At 37.6% G+C, this 26373-nt stretch overlaps 1 protein-coding gene across 2 annotated transcripts in view; it reads right to left on the reverse strand.

Moving 5' to 3' along the window:
* Positions 1-6399: 6399 nt before the first annotated feature.
* Positions 6400-26373, reverse strand: part of DMC1 (DNA meiotic recombinase 1) — a gene marked incomplete at its 3' end in the record, with an annotated part of 33368 nt that continues 13394 nt past the window's right edge. The window contains exons 8-13 of one of the 2 annotated variants that reach the window (XM_081309761.1): positions 25213-25304; positions 24193-24266; positions 23951-24065; positions 23255-23315; positions 11667-11783; positions 6400-6469 (exon numbers count right to left, since the gene is read on the reverse strand). In XM_081309761.1, the coding sequence (XP_081165887.1) occupies positions 6400-6469; positions 11667-11783; positions 23255-23315; positions 23951-24065; positions 24193-24266; positions 25213-25304 (529 nt within the window). The remainder of the gene's footprint in view (positions 6470-11666; positions 11784-23254; positions 23316-23950; positions 24066-24192; positions 24267-25212; positions 25305-26373) is intronic. The other variant, XM_081309762.1, reaches the window with a different exon arrangement.

Raw genomic sequence — 26373 nt, forward strand, 5'->3', positions numbered from 1 at the left:
ATGACCGAGCAGAGCCACCCCAGCGTCTCTAGATTGCCTAGCTTCAGCTGTCTTTTCAGAGAGAGAAAAATAAACCTCAATTTTTTCATCAGACACTTTTATTTTGGAGTTTGCTCCTATATTCAGCTAAGTAAAATCCCAATGAAAGGTCTCTTTTTTTTTTTTAAAGAGGGGGGGGGAGAGAGAGAATTTCTTTAATATTTATTTTTTTAGTTTTCAGCAGACACAACATCTTTGTATGTGGTGCTGAGGATCGAACCTGGGCCGCACGCATGCCAGGCGAGCGCGCTACCGCTTGAGCCACATCCCCAGCCCTGAAAGGTCTCTTAACCAACTTTCTTTTTAAAATAGTGAAGACCAGGGGGGAAGAGAATAGGGAGAGTATGAATAATGGGGAACACCCACCTAAGGATTAAGCAGGTCCTCCTGGCTTTTCAGTCCCCTGAAGCAACATTTGGAAGTAAGCAGGTTGGTTCTTTGGTTGGAGTTCTAGAAGGCAAGTAATAGAATCCATCTCTGGTTAGCTGAAGTGGAGGGAAGTTTATCAGATGGACATCAGGGTCTTTGAATTGGGAGGAGGCCAGAGAACCAGCCTGGGAATGGTTGGGAGCAACTCGGCAGTCTGGAAGTCAGAAGCCTCCAGCCTAGCAGCAAGAACAGCCTGCTCAAGTCACTGCTACTGCTGCTTGCCCTGCCATCCCTGCTGTCACCGCATGACCTCACTCATGCTCTTCACTATCATTCAGTATCCTGTGTCTCAGGAGAGACTACATGATCTAGGGAGAGGTGACTTTTAAAAAGAGAGCCAGAGTGTTATTATGATAGAGAAATGGAAACCACAACCCAAAAGTGCCACATGAATCTGATCTAACAAGCCCAGGTCAGCAGGAAAGGAGACCGGCTGCAGCTCAGTGTCAAGGGTCCAGTCCTCTCCTCTCCATGAAAGCTAGCCCTTGCATTTAATCTCTCAGTCTCCTTTATGATCCTTTTTAATTCTGATCTCATGACTTTCTGTTCGTATTTTTTCTTTGTTCTTTGAAGAAGTATTGAGCAGGAAAATTAGGAGGGATGGTAGAGAACATCTATTCCTACCTCTGTGTTTTTCCTAGTAAAGGTTTCTCCAGATCTTGACTTCTATTTTTTTTTCTTCTTTTCCTTTCATCTGGTGATGGAACCCAGGGCCTCATGCACTTGGCTAGGCAAGTGATCTGTCACTGAGCTACACCACCAGCCCTTGATTTGCATGTTTATGACTCTAGTCAGTATTGACTTCAGATTATGTCTCTTGTTTATCCTGGTGTTTAACCCTCAGTTATACATGATTCTTAATATTTTAGGCTTAACTGTGTCTTCCCAACATTCATGTTGAAGTCCTTCACTCCCAAACTTCAAAATGCAACCTTATTTGGAAGTAAGGTCTTTGCACATGAGTTAAGGTGAGTTCATACTGGATTAGGATATCACTTTATTCTAGTATGAGTGATGTCCTTATAAGAAGGGGAATTTGGACATAAAGATGTGCACACAGGGAGAACATCATGTGAAAAATGAAGGCAGAGATCCCGATGATTCTTCTACAAGCCCAAGAATGACCTCCAGAAGCTAGGGAAAAAGCATAAAACCAATTCTTCTTCACAGCCCCCAGAGAATCAACTTTGATCTTGAACTTCCAGCTTCCACAACTGTGAGACAATACATTTCTATTGTTTACTGGCAGTGTGCAGCACTTTGTTATGGCAGCCTTAGCAAGCTCAGATGATAGCCCTCTCAGGTAAAAGCCCTGATTTTTTACTCTTCTTTATTCCTCTTCATGAATCATAATCCTCTCTGGTGGGCTGCAGGACTTTGAACCTGCTCTTCCTTGTTATAGTCTACTCCAGATCTTAAGGATTGTTTGGAAATCTCTCTCACTCCACTCAGAGCATGCCGGAAACCTTCCCATTTTTTGCTCCAACTCGTTCCCATTCCTTCACCTGCCTTTGGCTCTACTGAAAGCAAATGATGGCCACAGACTCATTTGCTATAGCAAGCTCTGAATAAATAGCTTCTGCTCTCTTTTTTCTGGGCATCAGACGCTGGGGATTGAACCCAGCAATTCAGTTAAGGGGCACTTTACCACTGAATGACATCTCCAGTCCTTTTTATTTTTTTGAGACACAGTCTTGCTAAGTGGCTGAGACTGGTCTCAAACTTTCAATCCTCCTGCCTCAGCCTCCAAAGTAGCTGGGATTACAGGCAAGTGCCACTGAGCATGGCCTCTGTCTGTTCTCATTTGGGTGGTTTTTGTTTATCTTCACAGAATGAATAATCTATGATGAAAAAGATATACTTTTTCTAGTGGGTTTCTAACGTAGTGGAATGGTAGCCTAGAGCTGCCACGGCTACTGTCCTGGGATAGCCTTTCCAATAACAATGGCAGCAAAGAAACAAGGAAGTAGGAGACAGAGACAGCAAGGACGAGTAGTTTAAAATCTCAGCTCCACCTGAGACTGAAATGAGCTCTTCCTCTGGGTTTTCAGTCTCTCTCTTTTTTTTTTTTTTAAGAGAGAGAACTTTAATATTTATAGTTTTCGGCGGATGCAACATCTTTGTTTGTATGTGGTGCTGAGGATCGAACCCGGGCTGCACGCATGCCAGGCAAGCGTGCTACCGCTTGAGCCACATCCCCAGCCCAGTTTTCAGTCTCTTAAGCCAATGAATCCTTGTCTTGAACATGCTCATTTATGTGGCTTGCAACTAAAAGAACCCTAACCAATAAACTCTCTCTCTCTCTCTTTTTTTCTTTTTTCTGGTACCAGGGATTGAACTCGGGGATACCTAACCACTGAGCTACACTTCCATCCCTATTTTGTATTTTATTTAGAAACAGGGTCTCATGAGTTGCTTGGTGCCTTGCCATTGCCGAGACTGGCTTTGACTTCTCGATCCTCCTGCTTCAGCCTCCCCAGCCACTGGGATTACAGGCATGCACCACTGTGCCGGGCAATAAACTCTCTTTCTGAATGCTCCACACCTAGGCCCCACACCCTCACTTCCCTTAAAATATGAAGCCAGATCTCCTTTTACTCTCAGGTGGAGATGGAGGATTGGGAAACATTGATGCTTTGGAAACAAGTGAGAAAGTGAACTCTGGCCTACAGAAGTTCAGTGGGCACCTGGTGATGCTCTTGCTGGCCCAGGCACTTGTGCGATTTGTAGCGGTAACCCAAAGTTAGGTCTGAAATTACAGCTTTTTAGTTCACATTTGCATGCTCGGCCACTGTTTTCCAAAGCAGGACATGTCAGAGTGGCTGGACCTGACAAGTTTCCTGCCTTGGCATCATGCCATATTGAAACCAGCCCTCCTCACAGAACTACAGACCCATCTGTTGACCCTGGTTTCCAACCTTATTGCCCATCTTTTGGTAAATTCACCATTGTCAAGGTACTCGGTATCACCCAGAAAAAGTTCTGATTTTCCAATCTTGGGAGTTTTGTTTTCTTCCTCCCCAAAGGGCTCTGGGCTTCTAGACCAATTGGTCTATTCCCTCTTCAGGGCTGTCCATACCAGAGAATCTCGAGGAGATGTTCAGGTTTTTCTTTTTCTTTTTGGGGGGTACTGGGGATTGAACTCAGGGGCACTCAACCACTGAGCCACATCCCTAGCCCCCCTTTTTGTATTTTATTTAGAGATAGGGTCTCCCTGAATTGCTTAGGGCCTTGCTAAATTGCTGAGGCTGGCTTTGAACTCGTGATACTCTTGCCTCAGCCTCCTGCACTGCTGGGATAACAGGCATGCCTGACCTCAAGATGTTCAGTTTTTATTAAGAATGTTGTTAAAGACTGTTCAAATTGTGTATGCACAGGATGGTCAGTCAGTGTGGCCACAGGAGAAAACATAGGAAAGGTTCATAGAAAAGGAAGTTTATACTTACCGATTTTAGAAAGGGGGGTTACCACATGCCATTTGGGGGCATGGGAGACAACACCAAGGTGAAGACTGGAATGAAGGAAGAGCCTGCACCATGACCTTTACTGAAATTTCTGAGGGAAAGGCAAGGGCAGGACAGGGCTGGGTAGCTGGTTTAGTATTGGCCAGTTGGAATAATCTCCATGGGCTCTAAACTACAGGAATGGGCTGGTACTAGGGCCTGGGATGATTGAGGAATAGCACCTACAGGAGGGTTGATGCAGACTGGTTTGTTTGTATATCAAAGGCCCTCTCCTATTCCTATAAATTGGCTATCCCCAGGAGGAGCAGTTTCTTTTTTGGCCAGAAAGACTTTTTGAGATAAATCAAAATATACAGAAAATAAAAAATATAAACAAAGCATCAAGTAACAAAACCTTCCCTTCCTTGCAAGACAAAAGCATGCCTTACAATGTGCATATCAGAAGTATCCACTAAAGTAATTTTGCAGAATACAAAAACTTTGCTCCTACATGTTTTTATTTCTGCTTTACTCAGAGAAGTAGCTTCTGTGGTTTAAAAACAGTAGAAGGAAGAAAAGGTTCTGCTTCTCCATTACTGCACTGTGAGCAGTCTCTGCTCTCCAGGCTGGTCTTTGTTTTTGGTTCCCAGCCTCTGTACCTTTGTAAGTGCTCTCTGATACCTTTTCTCTGCCACTTTTGGATTTCTACTTTTCTTTTAAGGGTCAATTCAAGACCATGCAACTGACAAAATAATTATATAGTAATTTGCTTTTTTATTTTTATAAAAATTAGTCTTCTAACTAAGTGTACATTCTTTGAGGCAGGAACCATCTTTCTTTGTATTGTCCTCAGCACTTAGCATTCAGAAACAACTAGTGAGCAAGAGACTTAATGGATAATCAAATAAGTTTTATAAAAAAGTGCTTTTTTTAAAATTTTTTTTAAGAGAGAGTGAGAGGGGGGGAGAGAGAGAGAGAGAGAGAGAGAATTTTTTTTTATGAGAGAGTGAGAGAGGAGATAGAGAGAATTTTTTTTTTAATTTTTTTTTTTTAGTTCTCGGCGGACACAACATCTTTGTTGGTATGTGGTGCTGAGGATTGAACCCAGGCCGCACGCATGCGAGGCTAGCGCGCTACCGCTTGAGCCACATCCCCAGCCCCCAAAAAAAGTGCTTTTAATACTTGAATTTTCATATAAGTTAATGCAACATGAAAGATTAAGTCTGAAGTCTATAAAGATTGTTCTTATATATATCATTAATCTTTTAATTTTAAATATTTCATCATATAAATATTTTGAAAGCTAGATTTTATTTGTTTAACAATTAAAAACAATAGTCTTTTATACATTTCTAAAATTACTATTCAGAAATTTTAAATTTAACTTTCACATTTAAAAAATATTTTTAATTCTCTACCCAAAACTTAAAATATAAAAATCATATTACCTTTATTATCCAATATCATAAATTTTCTAATTGCTTTTTTACCTTCCCAAGAGAATATGCATGCATCAGAAATACATTTTTAAAATAATTTCATCTTGTCAAAAGGTCAAATGATTTAAAATTTGGCGTAATTTAATGTTGTTGTTTTTTCTGTTGCTATTAAGGTGACTACATAGTTTGATAGTGTAAATTTAAAAAGCTTTTTTTTTTGGTATCTATAAACATTGTCTGCTTAACCATCTTCCTACTGCAGAAGAGCATCAAGCTCTGTAAGTCAGCAGTACTGTGCCCCAGTACTTCCCCACAGTAGTTGCTTCTGATTCTATTTTAAGAACAAAACAAATCAATCCTAGTTCAACTACTTTATGTGGCTTCTTTCTTTTTTAGCTCCTTGTCTTCTTTAAAGAGAACTTCCATTTAACTTTCTGCCATTTCTAAGTAGCTGACTGAGTAGTTTTCAATCAAGTCCAAAAAGTTATTTTGTGTTGGGCATAGTGGTGCATACCTGTGATCCCAGCTATTTGGGAGGCTAAGACAGGAGGATCCCAAGTTCAAGATCAGCTTGGGAAATTTAGTGAGAGCCTCAGCAACTTAGCAAGGCTAATGTCTCAAATTAAAATAAAAAATGGGCTAGGGATGTAGCTCAGTGGTAGAGTACTGAGGGGAAGTCTGCAGGAGAAGGGGCTTTTTGAGCTCCCAGACCTTCACTTTGCTTAGTGGTTCACTTGGAAAAATGAAAGTGAAGCAATGTGGCATCCCTTCCCCAACTAGTTTCTGTTAAGTAGATAAACACACACACATGCACCTAGTATAAACAATTCAGGAATATATGTGTATATTCTTGAAATGACATGCAATGTATAGCTAGCTATATATCAGAGACTTTTAAGATAAATATAAAATGTAATTCTTTTGCTGACTTTCCTTTAATAACATATGAAAAAACTAAATTCTTATTTCAAGATCTGAAATGCAAGACTGCTTTTCCATCTCTTCAGCTCCTAATAAGCACTGAGAAGCAATTTGCATCAATTCACCACCTACTCCTTGGCATCCCCAATTCCTCCAGCAGTTATTGCGAAGGTGGCTTCATTTTCAGGCATCTCAGGGCTAACAGAATACAAGGGAACAGAAGTTTATAAAAAGCTTTACTTCTATAAATACTATATTCATGTCACAGGCATCCTGCCTCCTATCAGTCTGAGTCTCCTGAGACTTCACAGTCAGTACAGCTAAATGTGGACTACAGATTTTACCTAAAAGTATTATCCACCTTCACAAACATTTGTTAACCAACTTCTACGCATAAGGTTCTGAATGTCAAGAAAAATTACCCCAAACTTGGAAATAAGCAAAAGGGGTAACTGAGTGTTCTTTCAGTGTAGAGTCAGGCATTGCCTAGATGGGCCTGAGGGGCCTGATTCTATAGGAGTGAGTATGTACCATTTACTGATTAGACTAATGTAGGGGAAAACTGTAAAAGACTTTGAAATATTTTTGTTTTGTTTTGCTTGAAGGGTAGAGAATAGGCAGTGTAGTTTTGAGCAATGGATAAGGTTATTTCCCTTAGGAAATAGCAGAAGTGTCTCCTCTGAAGATAGCTACAGATAAGGTAGGTCTTGCTGGACTAAAACTGAAGTTGAGGGGCTGGGGATGTGGCTCAAGCGGTAGCGCGCTCGCCTGGCATGCGTGAGGCCCGGGTTCGATCCTCAGCACCACAAACCAACAAAGATGTTGTGTCCGCCGAGAACTAAAAAATAAATATTAAAAATTCTCTCTCTCTCTCTCTCTTCTCTCACTCTCTCTTTTTTTAAAAAAAAAAAAAAACTGAAGTTGAGTAAGAAGACCTAAGTGGTCTTACAAAATAAAAAATTTTTTTCCAGTGCTGGGGATGAACCCACAGGGACTGATGCATACTAAGAAAGTGCTCTACCACTGAGCTATATCCCCAGCCCTTTAAATTTTATTTTGAGACTGGGACTCACTAAGTTGCTGCAATAAGTTTTGAACTTTTTGTTCTTTTCTTTTTTTGGTAGTACTGGTATTCAACCCAGGGGCACTCTACCAATGAGCTACATCCCCAGACCATTTTTTATTTTAGTTTGAGGCCTTGCTAAGTTGCTGAGGATCTCACTAAATTTCTCAAGCTGACCTTGAACTTGGGATCCTCCTGTCTTAGCCCTCTCAAATAGCTGGGATCACAGGTATGCACCACTGTGCCAAACACAAAATAACTTTTTGGATTTGATTGAAAACCACTCAATCAGCTACTTAGAAATGACAGAAAGTTAAATGGAAGTTCTCTTTAAAGACAAGGAGCTAAAAAAGAAAGAAGCCACACAAAATAGTTGAACTAGGATTGATTTTTTTTTGTTCTTAAAATAGAATCAGAATCAAATACTTCAGAAACTTGACCATCTGTATACCTTTTTATTTTATTGTAGTTTTTTTTTAAAAAAAACTTTGTTCTTACTTTGAATTCAATAGATTTATTTGTTTTTAAAGTTTATTATCTCAAGTATGCTAAGTGGATTAAAATAAGTGGAGCTTTTGCAGGGTGTAGTGGATTATGCCTGTTATCCTAGTGACTGGAGAGACTGAGACAGGAGGGTTACAAGTTTAAACCAGTCTCAGAACTTAGTGAGACCCTATTTAAAAATATAACATAAAAAAGGTCTGACAGTATAGCTCAGTGTTACCCCTGAAAATCTCCAGTATCACCCCCCCCCCAAAAAAAAAAGAAAAGAAAGAAAAGTGGGGTTTTTATTTGCTCATTTAAAGGTCTGAAAGAGGGCTGGGGTTGTGGCTCAGCGGTAGAGCACTCTCCTAGCACGTGTAAGGCCCTGGGTTCGATCCTCAGCACCACATAAAAATAAATAAATAAAATAAAGGTATTGTGCCCAACTATAACTAAAAGATAAATGTTAAAAAAAGTTTGAAAGAAAAAAATGTATAATTGAGGGGCAGGAGAGCTACAGCAGAAACTATAGTGATATTCAAGGGAAAGGAGGATTGGGTTAATTCTTTTTCCTTTCTCTTTCTTTCTTTCTTTTAATGTGGTGCTGGGGATTGAACTCATGATCTGGGGCATGCTAGGTAAGTGCTTTTCCCACTGAGCCAAACTCATAGCCCAGATTGGGTTAACTCCTGCACATCTGGAAATTCTTCTGAGAACCCTTTTCTGCCGAATTCTTGGAGATTCTTTTTCTTGTTAAGTAAGAAATGCTGGAGAGACTGAGGCAGGAGGGTTACCAGTCTCAGAACTTAGTGAGACCCTATTTAAAAATATAACATAAAAATGTCTGAGAGTATAGCTCAGTGTTACCCCTGAAAATCTCCAGTATCACCCCCCCCCAAAAAAAAGAAAAGAATTTTTATTTTATATCTATTTAAAAGTAGTAGTTGAAGCCATAAGAGTAACTATAGTAGATTAACTATAACTAGTCTAAATAGCTACTTCTATTATACTATTTCTCAGTTAGCTAAGAAATAGTGTAATGACTTAAAATGCATAGATATTCAGACAGCATAGATTCTAATCCTGGTTCTATCTTTAATTTGTTGTGTGATATGGCATGAATACATTAATTTTTTTCGGTAAGAAAATATTTATCAAGTACCTATTATATCCCTGTGGTAGGCACTTGAGATCTGTAAGTGAAGAAAAGAATAGAGAAAGATCTCTGCCTTTATGGAACTTATATTTGGGGAGGGTTGAGACAGATAACAAATAATGGAACAGGTGTGTTATGTTAGAAAATAAGTGCTATAGGGAAAGAAAAATAGAGTTGAGTAAGGGAGATTAGAAATGTGGGAATTAAGGCTGGGGATGTGGCTCAAGCAGTAGCGTGCTCGCCTGGCATGCGCTAGGCACTGGGTTCAATCCTCAGCACTACATAAAAATAATTGTGTCCACTGAAAACTAACAAATAAATATTAAAAAATTCTCTTTCTTTAAAAAAATGTGGGAATTAATTTTTTATATTTACTTTTCAGGTGTAGATGGACACAATACTTTTATTATTATTATTTTTTAATGTGGTGCCAAGGATTGAACCCGGGTCCCGCCCATGCTAGGCGAGCACTCTACCGCTGAGCCACAATCCCAGCCCCTCAGTTGCAGTTTTGATCAGTAGGTTAAGACAGGCCTTATTGAAAAGGCAACATTTGATCAAACCCTTGAAGTAGATGAAGGAGATAAGCAGAGAGGGGACTATGAGGGTGGCATTATCCAGGCAGAAGGAACAAGTACAAAGACTCTAAGGTACAACAGTTCCTGGCATGCTTAGAGTGCCTGTCCACTGAGGATGAAGCGCAGTGAGCTAGCGGGAGATGGAGAGGAACAGGGCCATCCACAGATTGCTATGCAGACTCCCTAAGACTTGGGCTTTTGTTTTGAGTGGAGATAGGAAGTTACTAATGGGGTTTTAAACACAGGACAGATATGATCCAACAGTTTTACAAAGGTTCACTCTGGCTTCTGTGTTTAAAATAGACTGGAAAGGAATACTGTTTAACTTCTTGTGGCCTTGGTTACTTCATGTATAAAATGGGGATAATAATTACTACCTCTTAGGGTGGTTGTTATAAATGATGAAATAAAATATAAAAATCACCTGGAGCAAGGCCTAGCACATAGTAGCCACTAAATGTTAGATATCATTATTAGTGTTATCATCTTCTCTATTCAAAGAATTCAAGGAGAATTCATCATAAGAAATTGATAGGGGCCAACAAGAAATGAATACATGATACATAGCTGAGTTTTGATATTTTAAGCTCTGATCTGGTTTTGCTGATTTGAATCAAGTTTATGGAAACTTGACATAACTAATCTCTATGATAATTTACTATAACTATTTTTTGTTGAATTTGTAGAGCCCAAACAGCTTCCTAGAACTGTAAGAATGGCAAAAGCTGTTCATACAAATGACTGAACATTTAGCTTAAGTTTATTCATTTGTAAATTCAACAAATAGCTCCTGAGTGTCTATAATGTACCAAGTCCCAGGCTAGGTTCTTGGACATTAGTGAATCAGACTCAGTCCCTGTTGTGAGGGAGATGTACAGTGAACAGTGAGTGAAAAGTGTTTGGGAAAGTTCTAGGCATAGTATTCTGTCCATGAAATAGACCAAGAAATTTCAGTAACAAGATGGAACTGTCTATTGAATTCAACAAAGAACATTTGCCATATTTAAATATATATATATTTTTTGTGCTAAGGCTTAAACCAAGGGCCTTGTGCTTGCTAAACACAAATGCTACCACTGAGCTACACCCATATTTGCAGTGATTTATTTTTATTTATTTATTTATTTTATTTTTTTTTTTTTTAAAGAGAGAGTGAGAGAGGAGAAGAGAGAGAGAGAGAGAGAGAGAGAGAGAGAGAGAAAATTTTTAATATTTATTTTTTAGTTCTCGGCGGACACAACATCTTTGTTGGTATGTGGTGCTGAGGATCGAACCCGGGCCGCACACATCCCAGGCGAGCACGCTACCGCTTGAGCCACATCCCCAGCCCCTATTTATTTAATTTATTTATTTATTTTGGTGCTGGGGATTTAACCCAGAGGTGCTTTACCACTGAGCTATATCCCCCGCCCTTTATATTTCTTGTTTCAAGACAGGCTCTTACTCAGTCACTGAGGGCCTTGCTAAGCTGCTGAGGCTGACGTCAAACTTGAGATCTTCCTGTCTCAGGCTCCCAAGACACTGGATTACAAGTGTATACCATCATGTCCTGTGTTTACAGTAAATTTTTAGAGATGCTGGAAGCTCCCTAGAACATAGCTGTATGTATTTTGGTCTTTTATAGGGACAGGTGATCAAAAGCAAGTGCTCTACCACTGAGCACATTAACCAGCCTAAAATTCTTAATTAAAGTACAGTGGAAAATAAAGGATATCATATTTAGTATATCCTGTACCACGAGGATTAGGGAAAGTATCTCTGAGAAAGTGATATTTACTGAAACCTGAAAGCAAATGCCATTAATGTACAAAGAGAAAGGAGAGAATATTTTCCCATACTCTACTTCGCTGGCACCGTGCACCTTTTAATTTGAATTGATGTGATTTCATTCTTTACTTCACTTTGAGAGGTCAGATACCAAATATATGTGTCAACAGAATCCCTGGATCCCTAGGACCTAGCACACAGTATAACTTCCCAATCATTGCATAATTTTTCGAAAGGAAACTCAAATATGTAGCATCTGCCAGCAGAATAATTATAGCCTCTCAGGAGCAACAATTCTGTTTAAAACTATATGCACAAAAATCTGATGAAGAATAAGAAAATATTTACCTGTCATAAATCTTGGCAATTCTCAGTTCTCCTCTTCCTTTGCGCAAACTTATTCTTGTTGTTGAAGCATGAGCCAGAATGTGTCCCCCAATGGGTTTTTTTGGGTCTGCCTGAAAGCTGAATTAATAAAACCTCTATTCAGTCTTCATGACATGAACTATACACATGAGTATTTGCAATTACAAAGCCACCTGTCTGTGGAGTGTGGTAGGAGATGGAGTAGATGTGTATTCTAAACAAGTAGAGGCCTGTTCATAAACAGTGCTGTGGGGCGGGGGTGGAGCTACTATCTACCCTATTACCATCTAGTTCAGATTCCTGAGATTCTTATGACAAATAGCTCATGTTTTGTTTCACTTTTTAAGAAGAAAATACTATTGAAAAAGCACAAATAAAACATTATTCACTATCAGGATAAACTTGAGATTAAGAAATTTTATTCTTTACAAAATACAAAGACTGTATTTATTCCTTTATTTATCAAAAATATTTCTTAATGGCCCATTAAGTGTCAGGCACTATTCTAGTGTAATGGACAAGAACTACCCAAGCTGTCTCTGTTAAGCTGTGTACGTGAAAGCAGATTGAGAACCTCTTTTGTTCAATAACTGTGTGATGGAACCCTTCAGTGCTGTGCTGGTCATGCATTTGAAAATGATGTTTGGAGTATCTTTTGTCTTTATTATTGTTGCCTAAAGTTTATTTCTCTAAATAAGGATATTTAAGAAATAAGCTCTATGATTCAAGAATTCAAAAAACATTATAATGAAGGAAGTTATAAATACCATTGAACTCATCTTGAGAAACATAATCATAAGGGACTATTACATGGCAAGAAATGAGTTTCTTAATGACTCTAATGGTAAATCTTTTTAAAAAGCCTAGTTGAAAAAATCCTCAACAAAGTACTAGCAAATTGGATCCAGCAGTATATCAAAAGGAGTATACACCATGATAATGCAGAATATATCCCAGGAATGCAAGGATGGTTCAACACATGTAATTAGTAATTCATCATATTACTAAAATGTGGAGGGGGCAGAAACTAATATGATCAGCTCAACTGCTGCAGAAGAAAACCTAGAAATCATTAATAAAGAGAACTGAGTGTAAACTAACTAGCTATACTTGACCAAAATAAACTATGATTAAAATAGTATAATAGCTTTAGCTCTGGGAAAATGTAGTTTTAAGTTAACTCAAATTGTGTTTGCTCCATGATGTTCAAGATTCTTGTTACTCTAAGCTTGAGGCTTGGTGTAGTGAGAATGTGGCTGATTGGCGTGAAGTTAAATATGCAGGTTGTAGGTTGGTGGAAGAAGTAGTTCTTGGGTAAAGGAGTCTGCTGACATAAACTACTGATTAAATGGCTCAGAGGTTAAGACCAGAAAATTCCTGGCTGGGATGGATGAAATTGGTTAAGATTCATCAAATATAAAATATGAACAAGAACAGTTAATTTTAAGTGAAACACTATCAAGAAAGTAAATTCAGGGACTGGGGTTGTGTTTCAATGGTAGAGCGCTTACATAGCACTTTGGGGCACTGGGTTTGATCCTCAGAACTGCATATAAACAAACAAACAAACAAATAAGGGTATTGTGTTCATCTACAACTAAAAATATTTTTAAAAAATAAAGAAAAGAAGGGGCTGAGGTTGTGGCTCATTGGTAGAGCGCTTGCCTTGCACATGTGAGGCACTGGGTTTGATCCTCAGCACCACATAAAATAAATAAATAACTAAAACAAAGGTACTGTGTCCATGTTCAACTAAAAAATTAAAAAAAAAAATAAAGAAAGAAAGAAAAGAAAGCAAAGCCAGGCAGTGAGGAATCAGAAGGCTGGGCTGCTTTTCCAGCAGCTGCAGGTTCATGAAAGCAATCAAGTATCACAGGAGGATGAAAGAAATGAGGAAGTGGGTTATCTCCATAATGCTTACAGATCGATGTCACTTTTTTTAGTGGAGTGGCTCTCAACTTTCTGGGTCACTCTTTCCTGTGGGTGGTTCTTCATGGTCTTAAAAGAACCCTGCAAGAGCTGGGGGTGTAGCTCAGTGATGGAGCGCTTGCCTCCTACATGTGAGGCACTGGGTTCCATTCTCAGTACCACATAAAAGTAAATAAATAAAATAAAGGTATTATGTCCACCTACAAGTAAAAAAAAAAAATCAATCCCAGCAGCTCGGGAGGCCGAGTCAGGAGAATCGCAAGTTCAAAGTCAGCCTCAGCAATGGCAAGGCGCTCAGCAACTCAGTGAGACCCTGTCTCTCAATAAAATACAAAATGGGCTGGGGATGTGGCTTAGTGTTGAGTGTCCCTGAGTTCACTCTCTGGTACCAAAAAAAAAAAAAAAAGAAAAAAAAAGAAAAAGAGATAGAGAAAGAAATAGAGCCTGTGTTCTAAAAAGATGGGCTGTTTTAGGCCCTGATGGTATTCTCAGCTGGGCTCTGGACACTGAACCTGCAAACAATATAATGATTTATGCTTCTGTAATGTACTGTTCATATTCTGTTTTTAGTACTGTTATTCACTTACTTTTTATATTCCTTCTTGCTCCCTCTCTTACTGTCTATCACTAAGTTTCTTAAGAGCAAACCACATTGCATTTAGTGTGTTATCAACCAGCTACAAGGTTGGTGCTCACAAATGTTTTCTGAGCCTAAGATATCAATTCTACAGAAATTCTAAGAATATTTGACTTCAGAAAAAATTAGTGCTTTCACAGTAAATAGATAAAAATAAAATTGAGACCAGTTAGAAAGTTCCATTTGAGGAGATAAAATAGTCAGGGTTAGGGTTAGCTAAAAGGGCAAATGGGCAGAAAGAGGTCTTTATTTAATTAATTTATTTGTTTGTTTGTTTGTTTTGGGGTACTGGGGATTGAACTCAGGAGTACTTTACCAGTGAACTACATCCCCAGCCCTTTTTATTTTTTATTTTGAGACAGCATCTTGCTAAGTTGCTGAGGCTGGCCTCAAAATAAATGGCTTTCCTCCTGCCTCAGCTTCCTAAGTTGCAACAGCTATGTTATTGCTTCTCACAGGCTGTCTCAATACTACTCAGTGATTCTCCTCCATGGTTAGTTTCAGTTCTCTTTCCACAGTTATCTCCTTAAGCCCCCTTTTCATTCTTATCCCTTCACCTAGGATGACACTGCCTGCTACTTCACAAGGAAAACAAAGGCCCTCAGAGGGAAGCTCCCTCAACTTCCTCTTCTTTCTACTCACTGTGAGAAATAGAAAGTGGTGGTCCAATTTCAGAATACGGTTTTTAGCCTTAAATATAAAATTACTGAGGATATAAGAAAATCAATGTAAGAAGAAATAGAACAAATGGTTACCAGCAGTTAGCATCTGATTGTGACAGATTCACAGCCCCTTGACTACAGGAGGGGAGGGGAAAGGGCCTTCCTGACCAACAAAGATAAACGTCATACATGCCAAAATGCACTCAATCCCAGAAAGGCCTTCCCACCACAAGAGAACAAAATAGGTTGGAATAACTAAAGATATATTTATTTAAATAACCTAGGCAAGGTTTGGGAAGATTGTGCATCCCATAGTACTCAGCCAATGAGGACCTGGTAGGGGTATTGTGCTTTAGGGGATAAAATACTGATTGTAACAACTCTGGGTGTAACAATCTTCCAAGACCATCATTAAATTAAAGCCTCACTTTCTCCTTTCCTTTGTCCCTCAGTCCATTCTTTGAGTTGGACATGTGAGTGTGTTTCTCACACCCATCACTGCTATAAGTTGAATCTTAAATGTCTCCCAGAGACCCATATGTTAATAAGGGATTGATCCCCAAAGTGGCATCATTGGGAGGTTGTGAAGCCTTTAAGAGGTGGGGCATAGTCAGAGGATTTGGGTTCCTGGGGGCATGCCTTTGAAAGCAAACATAAGATTCTGGTTTCTTCCTTTTTCTCATTTTCTTTCTAGTGATAAGGTGTGGTTTTGCTTTGCCATAAACTCCCTGCCATTGACATCTGACATACCCACCAGAGGCCTAAAAGCAATGGGTCTGCCTGATCATGGACTAGAACCTCTAAAACTGTGAGCTAAAATAAAATTTTTCTATTTTAAGTTGACTGTCTTAGGTATTTGTTATAGTAATGGAAAGCTAATATTCGGCCTATGTACTCATTTACATTTGCACTCATTTTTCCCTCCTTACCTCTCAAATTTCTTTTTTAAAAAGTTTCTTATTTAAGCAAGTCTTCTTATACCTCAGTGCCTTTGCACACGCTGTTCTCTCTAAAATGAAAACCTTGTTCTACTGGGTTTGCTCATGCAGCTCCTAATCATCCTTCAAGGGCCATTCCTTCTAGGGACCCTTGCCTGATCTTCTGTCCCCTGTGTGGTCTTCTGGCACAGTGTGTATTTCTCTTTTAAAGCGTACTCCATTATTATACTCTCAATCCTTGTTCATCTTCATAACTCCAGTGTCTAAAAAAGTGCCTATAACGTAGAATGTCCTCCATTAACATTGTGGAATAAATTCAGAGAAGATAATTTGGCTCTCCCTGATCTAGGTCTTTCTGGACACATTTGTGACATCTCTTCAAAGAAGCTTTAAATCATGGAACTTTTGAAAAGTACTCTGACAGAAAGGTAAATATAAAAGGAGACTGATCCCCCACCACCATTAAGGTAATTCTCCATCCCCTGGTCATGACAAATAACTTAAAGAAGAGCATGAAGCTGGAGCTTGTAGATGTTCTGTGGTTTTTTTCTATGTGAACTACTGTCAGCTGTTACTAGTGTGATGCCCTATGACAGAAGAGAATAGGTGCTGCTGCTTGTCACCGATTATTACAGGTGAAAGCCTGGACATTAAGAAGGTTATCTCTAAGGGAGATGGACTGTATGGGGAAATAAATTATAGGATTTGCAAAAGGGCTAAGGAAAGCTATAGAAAAGATATTATAGGGATAAAAAGTTATCAAAAATGATAAACTGAGATGTTAATCAAAATAGACTGTGATACAGCATAAAAACCTTAGACTTGAGAGAATTACAAGTCAATTCAATTTTGTTTGCTCTATCATGGTAGGGTATTTAGGATTCTGTGTAGAATTTATGGCTTTTAATGTTTATTACAGGTCATCAATACTTTGATAATTTAATAAAAAAGAGTTGGATTCTCCTCCAGCAAAATGCATATATGCACACACATAAAATTTTCATTTAAGTTTAGAAGATTCATGAACCTCCCCTATGGTATACGTGAATATTAATCATAATGATAACCAAGAGTTACTGAGTCCTCACTATGTGACAGACACTATTTAAATCATCTAATTTATTTCCCTTTGCTTGGGCTCTGTATTTAGTAAATAATTACAGATTAAAATTTGGATTCTGATAAAAGTCTACCTACATGCTTACTGGTCACATGAACTTCAAATGTAGTTATGTTTTTCATTATCAACAAACTGGTTTTCTGGTTTTTTCATTGAGTTTCATGAACTTAATTAATGTGAGTCTGCCCTGGAGAAATGCATTAGTTCTCAGTAGACTGACTTAATAAAATCTCTGGCAGCAAGGCTAAAGGTCCTAAATCATAGTCAGGTAACCAGAGTAGTGTATATGTCCCTGCAAAGCCTCTCAGGTGACAGGATGCCTGCCTTCCCTTTGACAGGTACAACCCTGGTGTACTGTATGGCATATAAGCTTTGGATTTGTCCTGAGTTCAAATTCTGATTTGTCAGCTATGTGACCTGAGAAAAAAATTATTCAGCTATTCTTCATTTTATATAGGCAATAATAACTGTACCTGATAGGACAGTTATTAAAATAATTGAGGTAGGGCTGGGGATGTGGCTCAAGCGGTAGCGCGCTCGCCTGGCATGCGTGCGGCCCGGGTTCGATCCTCAGCACCACATACCAACAAAGATGTTGTGTCTGCCGAGAACTAAAAAATAAATATTAAAAAATTCTCTCTCTCAAAAAAAAATAATAATAATTGAGGTAAAGCAGTAGACCAGTGGCTACACTTGATATTATTATCTACTTTCCTAATCCTTACCCCAACCTGATTACCTATTTATCTTGGGTTAGTTACTTACTTTTAGAAACCTCAGTTTCTTTCATGGTGAAATGGGAATAAAAAGATCTTACCTTTTAGGGATGTGGTGAAAATTCAAGATATGTTTAATATGATCCATTGGGAGCCTACTATGTGCCAGGAACTATACCTGGTCATTTATACACATTAGCTTTAACCTCACAGCAATCCTGGCACATAAGAGATCCTCAATAAATGAAAACTATCATAATTTAATTAAATGATTCAGTTTAAACACTCACTTTTTCAATGAAATGTAGACTAAGAAATTTTTCTTCATGTGTCTTTCACCTTCTTGAGTATTCTAGCAGCTAAGTCTTGAGGTGAAGTACAAGAAGGTGTAATAGCATTTCACATTCTTTAGAGGGCTTTAATTTACTTCTATTTCTGACCAAGTTAAAACAGCACCAGAAAACCACCCACATCCCTTCATTACCCTATTCTCTATTTTCTCTTCTTTAATGTTTTCTTTTCCCTTACTTACTTTCCTCATTTTCTCAGAAGACAGCGAGTACAATGAGGAGGAGGAAGAGACGGGTGGATATTAGAGATAAAGAGGGACTGAGATTATTCATTTCTCCCACTCTGGTTGAACAGAATACAGAATATTATATCATTGAGGGTAGTTCTGTGTTGACCCAGAACATTCTGGTTTACCAACTTCAAATTAAGACGCTGGGGTCATGAGGTACAGAGTTATGGATGGGGTGAGATGGGAGGCTTCATGGTGAGACTGAAAGAACATCAACATCAGACACCTGGGTGCAAATCCTGGCTTTCCTAATTTTTCTTTTTTAAACTGTGTGACTGAGAAGTATTAAATACTCTGAGCCTCCATTCCCACTTTTATAAGTGAGGAATACTCATAATACCTACTCATATTTTGGTTGGAGTATGGACCCTGAGAGACAGAGGCTAGGGCAAGCCTGAGGACAACAGGCACTGGTGCTTTTGACTTGTAAGGGTCAAGTTTATAGATGGAATTTTTGAGAACAGGTCCATAGAGGAGAGGAGGGCTGAATGAACTAGCCCAAGAAGGAGGAGGCTTTGAGATTAAGGGAACATGGAGAAAAAATAGGACTGTCAAGAGAGAAGAATTTGGGGGATAAAGAGATGCATTTTTAAAAAGAGTGTTATGTTTAAGAAGTTTGTTAAGTAACACTTCCCTCTGATTGCTCCCTAAAATATGTGAAACACACAAACAACTCCCCCCCCTCAAAAAAAAAAACTTACATTTTTTTCCCAAAAATTTGAAGATGGAATTCTAGTTTTTTGTTGGGTAGAAGGAATGTAGCCACATATTGAAATTGGGTTCACAGAAAAGACAAGAGAGACCCATGGAGGCTGAGATACACTGTGGTCACATATAAGATAAGTCATGAAAGTACCTAGCAAAAAATCATTTTGGGGGGAGAAGAAGTTCAAATAGTTTAAATGCTTTATAAAGAGTCACTTTACTAGTGACCCTGGTTTAATTTTTTTTTTTCTCTCTAAACATATCACCTCTTGATTTATGCTAAGGATGTGAATCAGTAGGTGACATGCATGGGGAATAAACTGTGCATTTGTAAGCCTGCAAATGTTCTGAGGTGACTTTTTGTTTTAGGAAAACATACACAACAGAAGTAGGTGGCAACTTCATGGTCTTATTTGTTGTTCATGACATTATTTGCCCCGAAGTGCAGCTTACCAGGCTGCAACTGACTTGTTATTTCCCAGACCTTCATCAGTTGGATCATTTCAGTTCTAAAGTCTGTATCTGTGAGCCTTGTCTAGGAGCTGCTGCTCGCTCTATCGTATGGCAGCTCCACGCCTCTATAATTTTGTTCCTTTTTAATACGATGTGCAATCAAGTATAATGCATGGGATATAAGCCTCAATTATTGTCAGTGTACTTAGGGACTCATACCAATTATAGTGATATTTCTCTGACAGGCTCCACGCGAGCTGCAGCTTGGAGTTCCTCAACACAGAGAAACAAAGATATTTTCTTTATGGGAGGTTTTTTAGTAGCATTTGAAATTCTTTAGTTTAAAACTGTCCTGGCTTTTTTCATTTAGATGTAGTAATTTTGTTCTTTATAGGAAGACATGTATTTAATCTGTACTGTTATAATTTAATATACTTTAGAACATACTAATTATAGTGAACCTTGTTTCCTTACAACTCAGCTAGGTGGAGGAGATGTTTCACAGCAGACCTATCCAGCAAAAATACTAGCCTTTGTTACCTTCTTTGACTGCTACTTAGCTCTCTTCACTACAAATCTCCTCCTCTTTCCAACTCATTCTTCAATTATTAACTTTCTGTCATTTCTTGATTTCTCCTTTCATCATCTTTAAGAGTTAATTCAAAATGGTTTTACTCTTTTTGAAACTTTCTACAAATATAAGAAAAAGCACCCCTATCTGACCTAATTTCTATCAATTTCCTTTGCCTTCCAACTCCAGAGTGACAGTTTTGGGCTCTTCAATGTTCCCTCCCCACACCTGAAGACAGAACATTGCTCTTTAACTTGTGCTGTTTTATTTGAATGCAACCCACTTCCTCCCTCTGAGCAAATGAGTCATTTTTTCTTTTTAAAGCAAGCCTTTAAAAATCTTCCATTTCTCTTAGGTTTAAAATTATTCTTTTTGTGAAGTACTTTATGAAGGTTGCTTTAGGCACTCAAGGATTATACTACTGATAATGTACAACGTACCAAGAGTTTAAAATGTTGGATTAGATGGACAACACTTATCCTTCTTCTTCTTTTTATTATTCTTTATGGAGGCAAATGTTTACAATTTTGTTTTATTTTGTTTTGCAGTACTGGGGATTGAACCCAGGAGCTCACATGTGCTAGGCAAGTAAGCTGTACCACTGAGCTACTTTCCAGATTTTTAAATTTTCTTTTTGAGGCAGGGTTTTTGCAAAGTTGCACAGTCCTTGAACTTACGATCCTTCTGTCTCAACCTCCCAAGTAACCAGAATTAAAAGTATGTACCTCTAGGCCTGACTAAGGGGTTTTGTCTCTTGGTTCACTAGTGAATTATTTCCCAGAATCTCAATTACAGAGATTTTCAATAAATATATGTTGAATTTAAAAATGATTGATTTTATCCTCCTCAATATTTTTTTTTTTTTTTTTTTTTTGGTGCTAAGGATTGAACAAAGGTCTCCCTAAGCATGCACTGTACCACTGAGCTAGAACCTCAGTTCCCTTCCTCATCTCTTTTAACTTTCTTAATAACATTTGTATAGTTAATAATTATCATGTTGAAATCTCTTGTAATTAAGTAGAAAATACTCATAAAAGGTATTGAAAATGAGAAATGTATTAAACTGCAGAAGATGCAACAATACTTTTTAGAAAAAGCCTAAAAAGAGACATTCATTTCAGTACAATTTATAGAATTTACATTAGCATATCAAATATCTTCTAACATATACATCTGCTACTATATAATAGGTTGCCTTGGTTTCAAAGTAATACCACTTCGTATTGCAACCATTAAAACAATAACTGATTTAGGCATGAGATACTAAAATAAATGGTGAAAGCTATTGCAGAAGAAGATATTTACAAAGCTTCAGATTCTCACCCAATAAATTACTTTTTATGAAAAGAAATTTTTGTCTTTTACACTGAAGAAATCTCATGAATTCCATCTTAATCACATGATCAAACATCCTAAAAATGTCACAAACTGCCATCATGTGCCTCCTGACATGATATACTGAGAAGGTAGGTGTATCACTTATAGAGTTTTTCTGCCCAAAATGTTTAACATTTCACTTATTTATTTATGTATTTATTTATTGTGGTGCTGGGGATCAAACCAAGAGCTTGATGCATGCTACCACTAAGTTACATCCCCAGCCTTAGCATTTTAAATAACAACAAAAAAAATCAACTCCAAATTGAGGATGTTGCAAAATTGCTCTTAAAAAATGTCAGTGCCATAAAAATTGAACAAAGGTTGAGAAGCTGTTCTGACTAAAGAAGACTAAAGAGATATGACAACTACATGCAATACATGATCTTCAACTGATCCTAAACTGAAGGTAAAAAAAAAAAAAACAAAAAACTCCTTTAAAATGGTTTACATACAAACAACTATAAAGAACATTATTATAATATCTGGAGACAACTGTAATATATATTATCTTTGTTTTTGTTGTTGTTGGGGATTAAACCAAGGGGCACTTTACCACAGGGCTACATCTCCAGACCTTTTTATTTTGAGACAGGGTCTTGCTAAGTTGCAGAGGCTGCCCTTGAATCTGCAATCCTCCTGCCTCAGCCTCCCAAGTTGCTGGGATTACAGACAGGCATCCTCATACCCAGCAAGACACTGTATATTAGATAACACTACTATGACAATCTTAAATATCCTGATTATGATAATTATATTGTAGTTATGTAAGTGAATATTCTTGTTCTTAGAAGAGATAGACTGCAGTTCTAAGAGGTAAAGATTAATGGTGTCTGCAAATAATTCTCAGTGATCAGAGGAAATAAAGTAACTCCTTACAATCATTCATACATCAAAATAATAATACATATGTATGTGCATGTGTATGTATGAGTATGTTTGTGTGTATGGACAAAGAGATTTTATAGATACATACACACCAACACAAACACATACACAAAGGAGAAAAAATGAGATAAAATGTTAATTGATGAACCTGGTACATTGTATACATATATATGAGCGTGGGTGCGCGTGCGTGCGCGTGCACACACACACACACACACACACACATACATATCTTGCACCTTTCCTCCAGTTAAAAAATTTCTAAAGAAAATGTTCTTTAAAATCATTTAATATCACAAACTTAGGGTTATTTTGACTGCCTATTCAGATCCATAATGCTCAAAATTTTGGATAGTGACAACAAACTTTTCTTTATATTTTCTGCTTTTACTATCCTATTTGATTTTTCCTTATCCTTCTGTTCCCTGCCATCTTCCACACAGAGCCATTAGTAGTTCTGTTATGTGCATAAATACTTCAACAAATTCACTCATGTAGACTGAAACTGTTTCTCGAAGCAGGCCACAAATTCACTCATATAAACTGAAATTGTTTCTCAAAGCAGGAGGCTTCTCTCTAGGGCCTTTTAAAAAGATATCTCATGAATATCCTGAAGGAAGCCTGCTTTTTAGTTTTTAGGCTAACAATTTATCAAGGTAATAGAAACCATTTGTGTATCTGGAATAAAAGCTTTTATTTCCTTAGGATTTTTTTTTCTTATTGTCTTTCATTTCGCCTTTAGTCATAGATCAAAGTGTAGCCTGCAGTACTGCTAAATAAACACTTGCTTTAGTTTATAAAGAATTAGAGAAAAACAAGATTCCAGATAACACATAATATTTGCAATTATGAAATACTATGCATTCTGCAATAAAGTGACTTGTGATATATTTGTACTCACATCAAGGGTAATTATTTTGAAATTATTTTATTCTACACTCTAAACCTCTTGATATTAACCTGTAAAGTACAAAAGCAGAATATTGGGGCTTACGTCATAGTTGCTCCTGGATCAGCAGTCATTTGATTGGTCACAAAAATAGCCACATTATATTCTGCATAAAGAAATTAAATTAAGAAACTTAGAGAAGGATAATAAGAAGATAAAAAGTTCATCATTTAGGTTTCAGAGCTTAGGAATATTATACATGAATTTATTTTATAAACAAGATCATATTCCCATTTTTCATTGATAACAGAAATTATTTTATTTAAAGTTTTTGTTATTATTATCAAAGTCAGAATCAATATTTTAATTTTAAGAGTTGTATTTCTTTCTCTTTCTTTTTTTTTTTTTTGTGGTGCTGGGGAATTGAACCCAGGGCCTAGTGAATGCAAGGCAAGCACTCTACCAGCTGAGCTATATCCCCAGCCCATGAGTTGTATTTCTTTAAAAATTTTTTTTTCCTTTTTTTATTTATTAAAGAGTTGTATTTCCATGATGGTAAAAAATATTACCTCCTGACATTATTCTGAGCTTCTCTGCAAAACATATAGTAATTTGGATAGTGCCATTTTATTTTAAAGATCTACCTTCTTAGAGCTGGTGTTGTGGCTCAGCAATAGAGTGCTTGCCTAGCACATGCAAGGCCCTGAGTTCGATCCTCAGCACCACATAAAAATAAACAAATAAAATAAAGGCATTGTGTCCAACTACAACTAAAAAATAAATATTAAAAAAAAGATTTACCTTCTGAGATTTTTTGGAGTCGTGACAACATCTGGGCCAATTTTTGTTGTCGTTCAGCCAACTCTCCACGACCACTGAAATCCACTCGAAAAAGTGCCATTATTGAATCAATGATCTGCACAGGATTAATGTAAAATAAATATATATTCAAAAATAGGAGGAATAAGTCCATTAAAATATAGGAATTAATAGAAAAACATGGTAAATAGCTCTGTGAGTGAGCAATATTTAAAAGCTTGTACCAGTAGCTTGAAGATGCCAGCTTCTTCATGGAACTTTGCTGCTACATAATCAAGTAGCTCCATCTGATGTTCACCTAATGGAAAATACAGTGAGAAAACGTTAGAAAAGGTAGGAGCAGCACAGGCTAAGATCATTCGTGTCCCTGGGAACCAGGCAACAAAGAGTCCTTGAAGGATTCTCTTAATTATTTATGACTTTACTAAACATGATTGCATATCCTGCCTTAGCATGCATGGCAAATGCTACCTTATCCAAAATGATAGTTGCTCTGGGGGCTGGGGGCAGAGCTCAGTGGTAGAGCTCATACCTCACATATTTGCATGAGGTCCTGGATTCAATACCCAGCAACACACACACACACACACACACACACACACACACACACACCTCTGTATTTCAAAGACAAAGAATAAGAAATTATTTGAGGGCATTTTAGTACCTGAGGACTTAGCAGATGATAAAATTTGTGGGAAAACTAATTTGAAGAAAAGTTAATAAAACAAGGAAAAACAGTCCAAATTTTGTGTCACTCAATTGTAAATCAATGCTGTCAATTTTTAAATTTTTAAAAAAGAATGATATGTATTTAAAAGTATTAAACTATAAAATTTATCCCTAGAAACTCTATTTTAGTGGATAATTTTAAATCACAGATTTTTAAAAATATTTACATTTTAGTTATTTTATTTGTTAATTTTTACGTAAGTTGACACAATATCTTTATTTTATTTTTATTTGTGGTGCTGAGGATCAAATCCAGTGCCTCACACATGCTAGGCAAGCACTCTACCTCTGAGTTACAACCCCAGCCCAAATGCCAGACATTTTTTACCAGAAATAAGGATTGTATTAATGATCTGTCATTACATTACAGTTTACCACAAATTTAGTAGATTAAAACAAAACACATTTATTGTCTCACAATTTCTATGGGCCAGGAATCAGGGCATGACTCAACCAGGGCCTCTGAGTCCTGCCAACTTATAATAATCCAAACATCCAATTGCAGGGGCTCTTACTGGTATATGCACGCGCATACAGCACATTGTCTAGTACTGCATCATGGTCTACATTGAAGCGATCAGCAATGTCCCGAAGGCGATCTGGACGGCTGGAGTTTGCCATGATTAAGGATCCAATAAATCAATTCCAAAAAAAAGTTACACAACAACTACAAAATATAACACCTTAAATAAGTAAAGTAACAGAGCCAAAACTGTGTACATGCAAAAGTATTCTGAAGGATCCTAGTAACCACTTAAATTCTGTACCATATTTTATTTTTCACAAGTGCCTGAATTTACCTTATATAGTGTGATAACCATCATAGAAATGGTGAGGAGGTGGGGCTTGGACTGTAGCTCAGTGGCAGAGCACTTGCCTAGCATGTGTGAGGCACTGGTTCAATCCTAAACTCCACATATAAAATAAATTAATAAACAAAGATATCTACAACTAAACAATATTTTTAAAAAGAACCTAATACCTCTTCCAACTACTGTATTTCTTCTTTCATCCACTGGGCAATTACATGTGCCTCACTCCCTTAGTATTTATTTGTAAGAAGCTTCCGTCACCTCACCCTACTGCAACCTAACCCTTGAACTCGCGATGACCAATATCAGTGATGTTTTTCGGTTTACAGTCTGTATTTCCAAAACCTCTCTCTCCCTCTCTGTATACTATTATTGATTATTCTCTTCTTCTTGAAATTTTCCTTTGCTTGGCTTCAACAACCAGATTGATCTTACTCCTCTACCTCTGTAAGTTCCTCATTTTAGCCACACCTCAAAGTTGTGTTCTTAGTTCTCTTCCCTCTTCCAAGTTCTCTTCCTGCTTTGGTTAATTAATCTATATTTCTGGTCCCACCCTTCCTCAAGCTGAGTTCAGTATTTCCAACTGCCATTTGTATATCCTCCTGTACCTCATATTAAGCTCATTAAGATGAAACATCAGGGCTGCCTCAGTGGTAGAGCACTTGCCTGGTACGCGTGAGGCACTGGATTTGATTCTCAGCACCACGTATAAATAAATTAATTAAATAAAGGTCAATTCACAAATAAAAATATTTTAAAAAATGGAACATCACTTTTCTCTGAAACATAATCTTCCCAATTCTATTGTTAGCCTCATTATTCTCCCAATATCTAAACAAAATCCCTGCAAGTGTTTTCTCAAAA

Source organism: Spermophilus citellus (genome assembly GCF_964194105.1).
Source record: "Spermophilus citellus genome assembly, chromosome: 10".
Taxonomy (NCBI): Eukaryota; Metazoa; Chordata; class Mammalia; order Rodentia; family Sciuridae; genus Spermophilus; species Spermophilus citellus.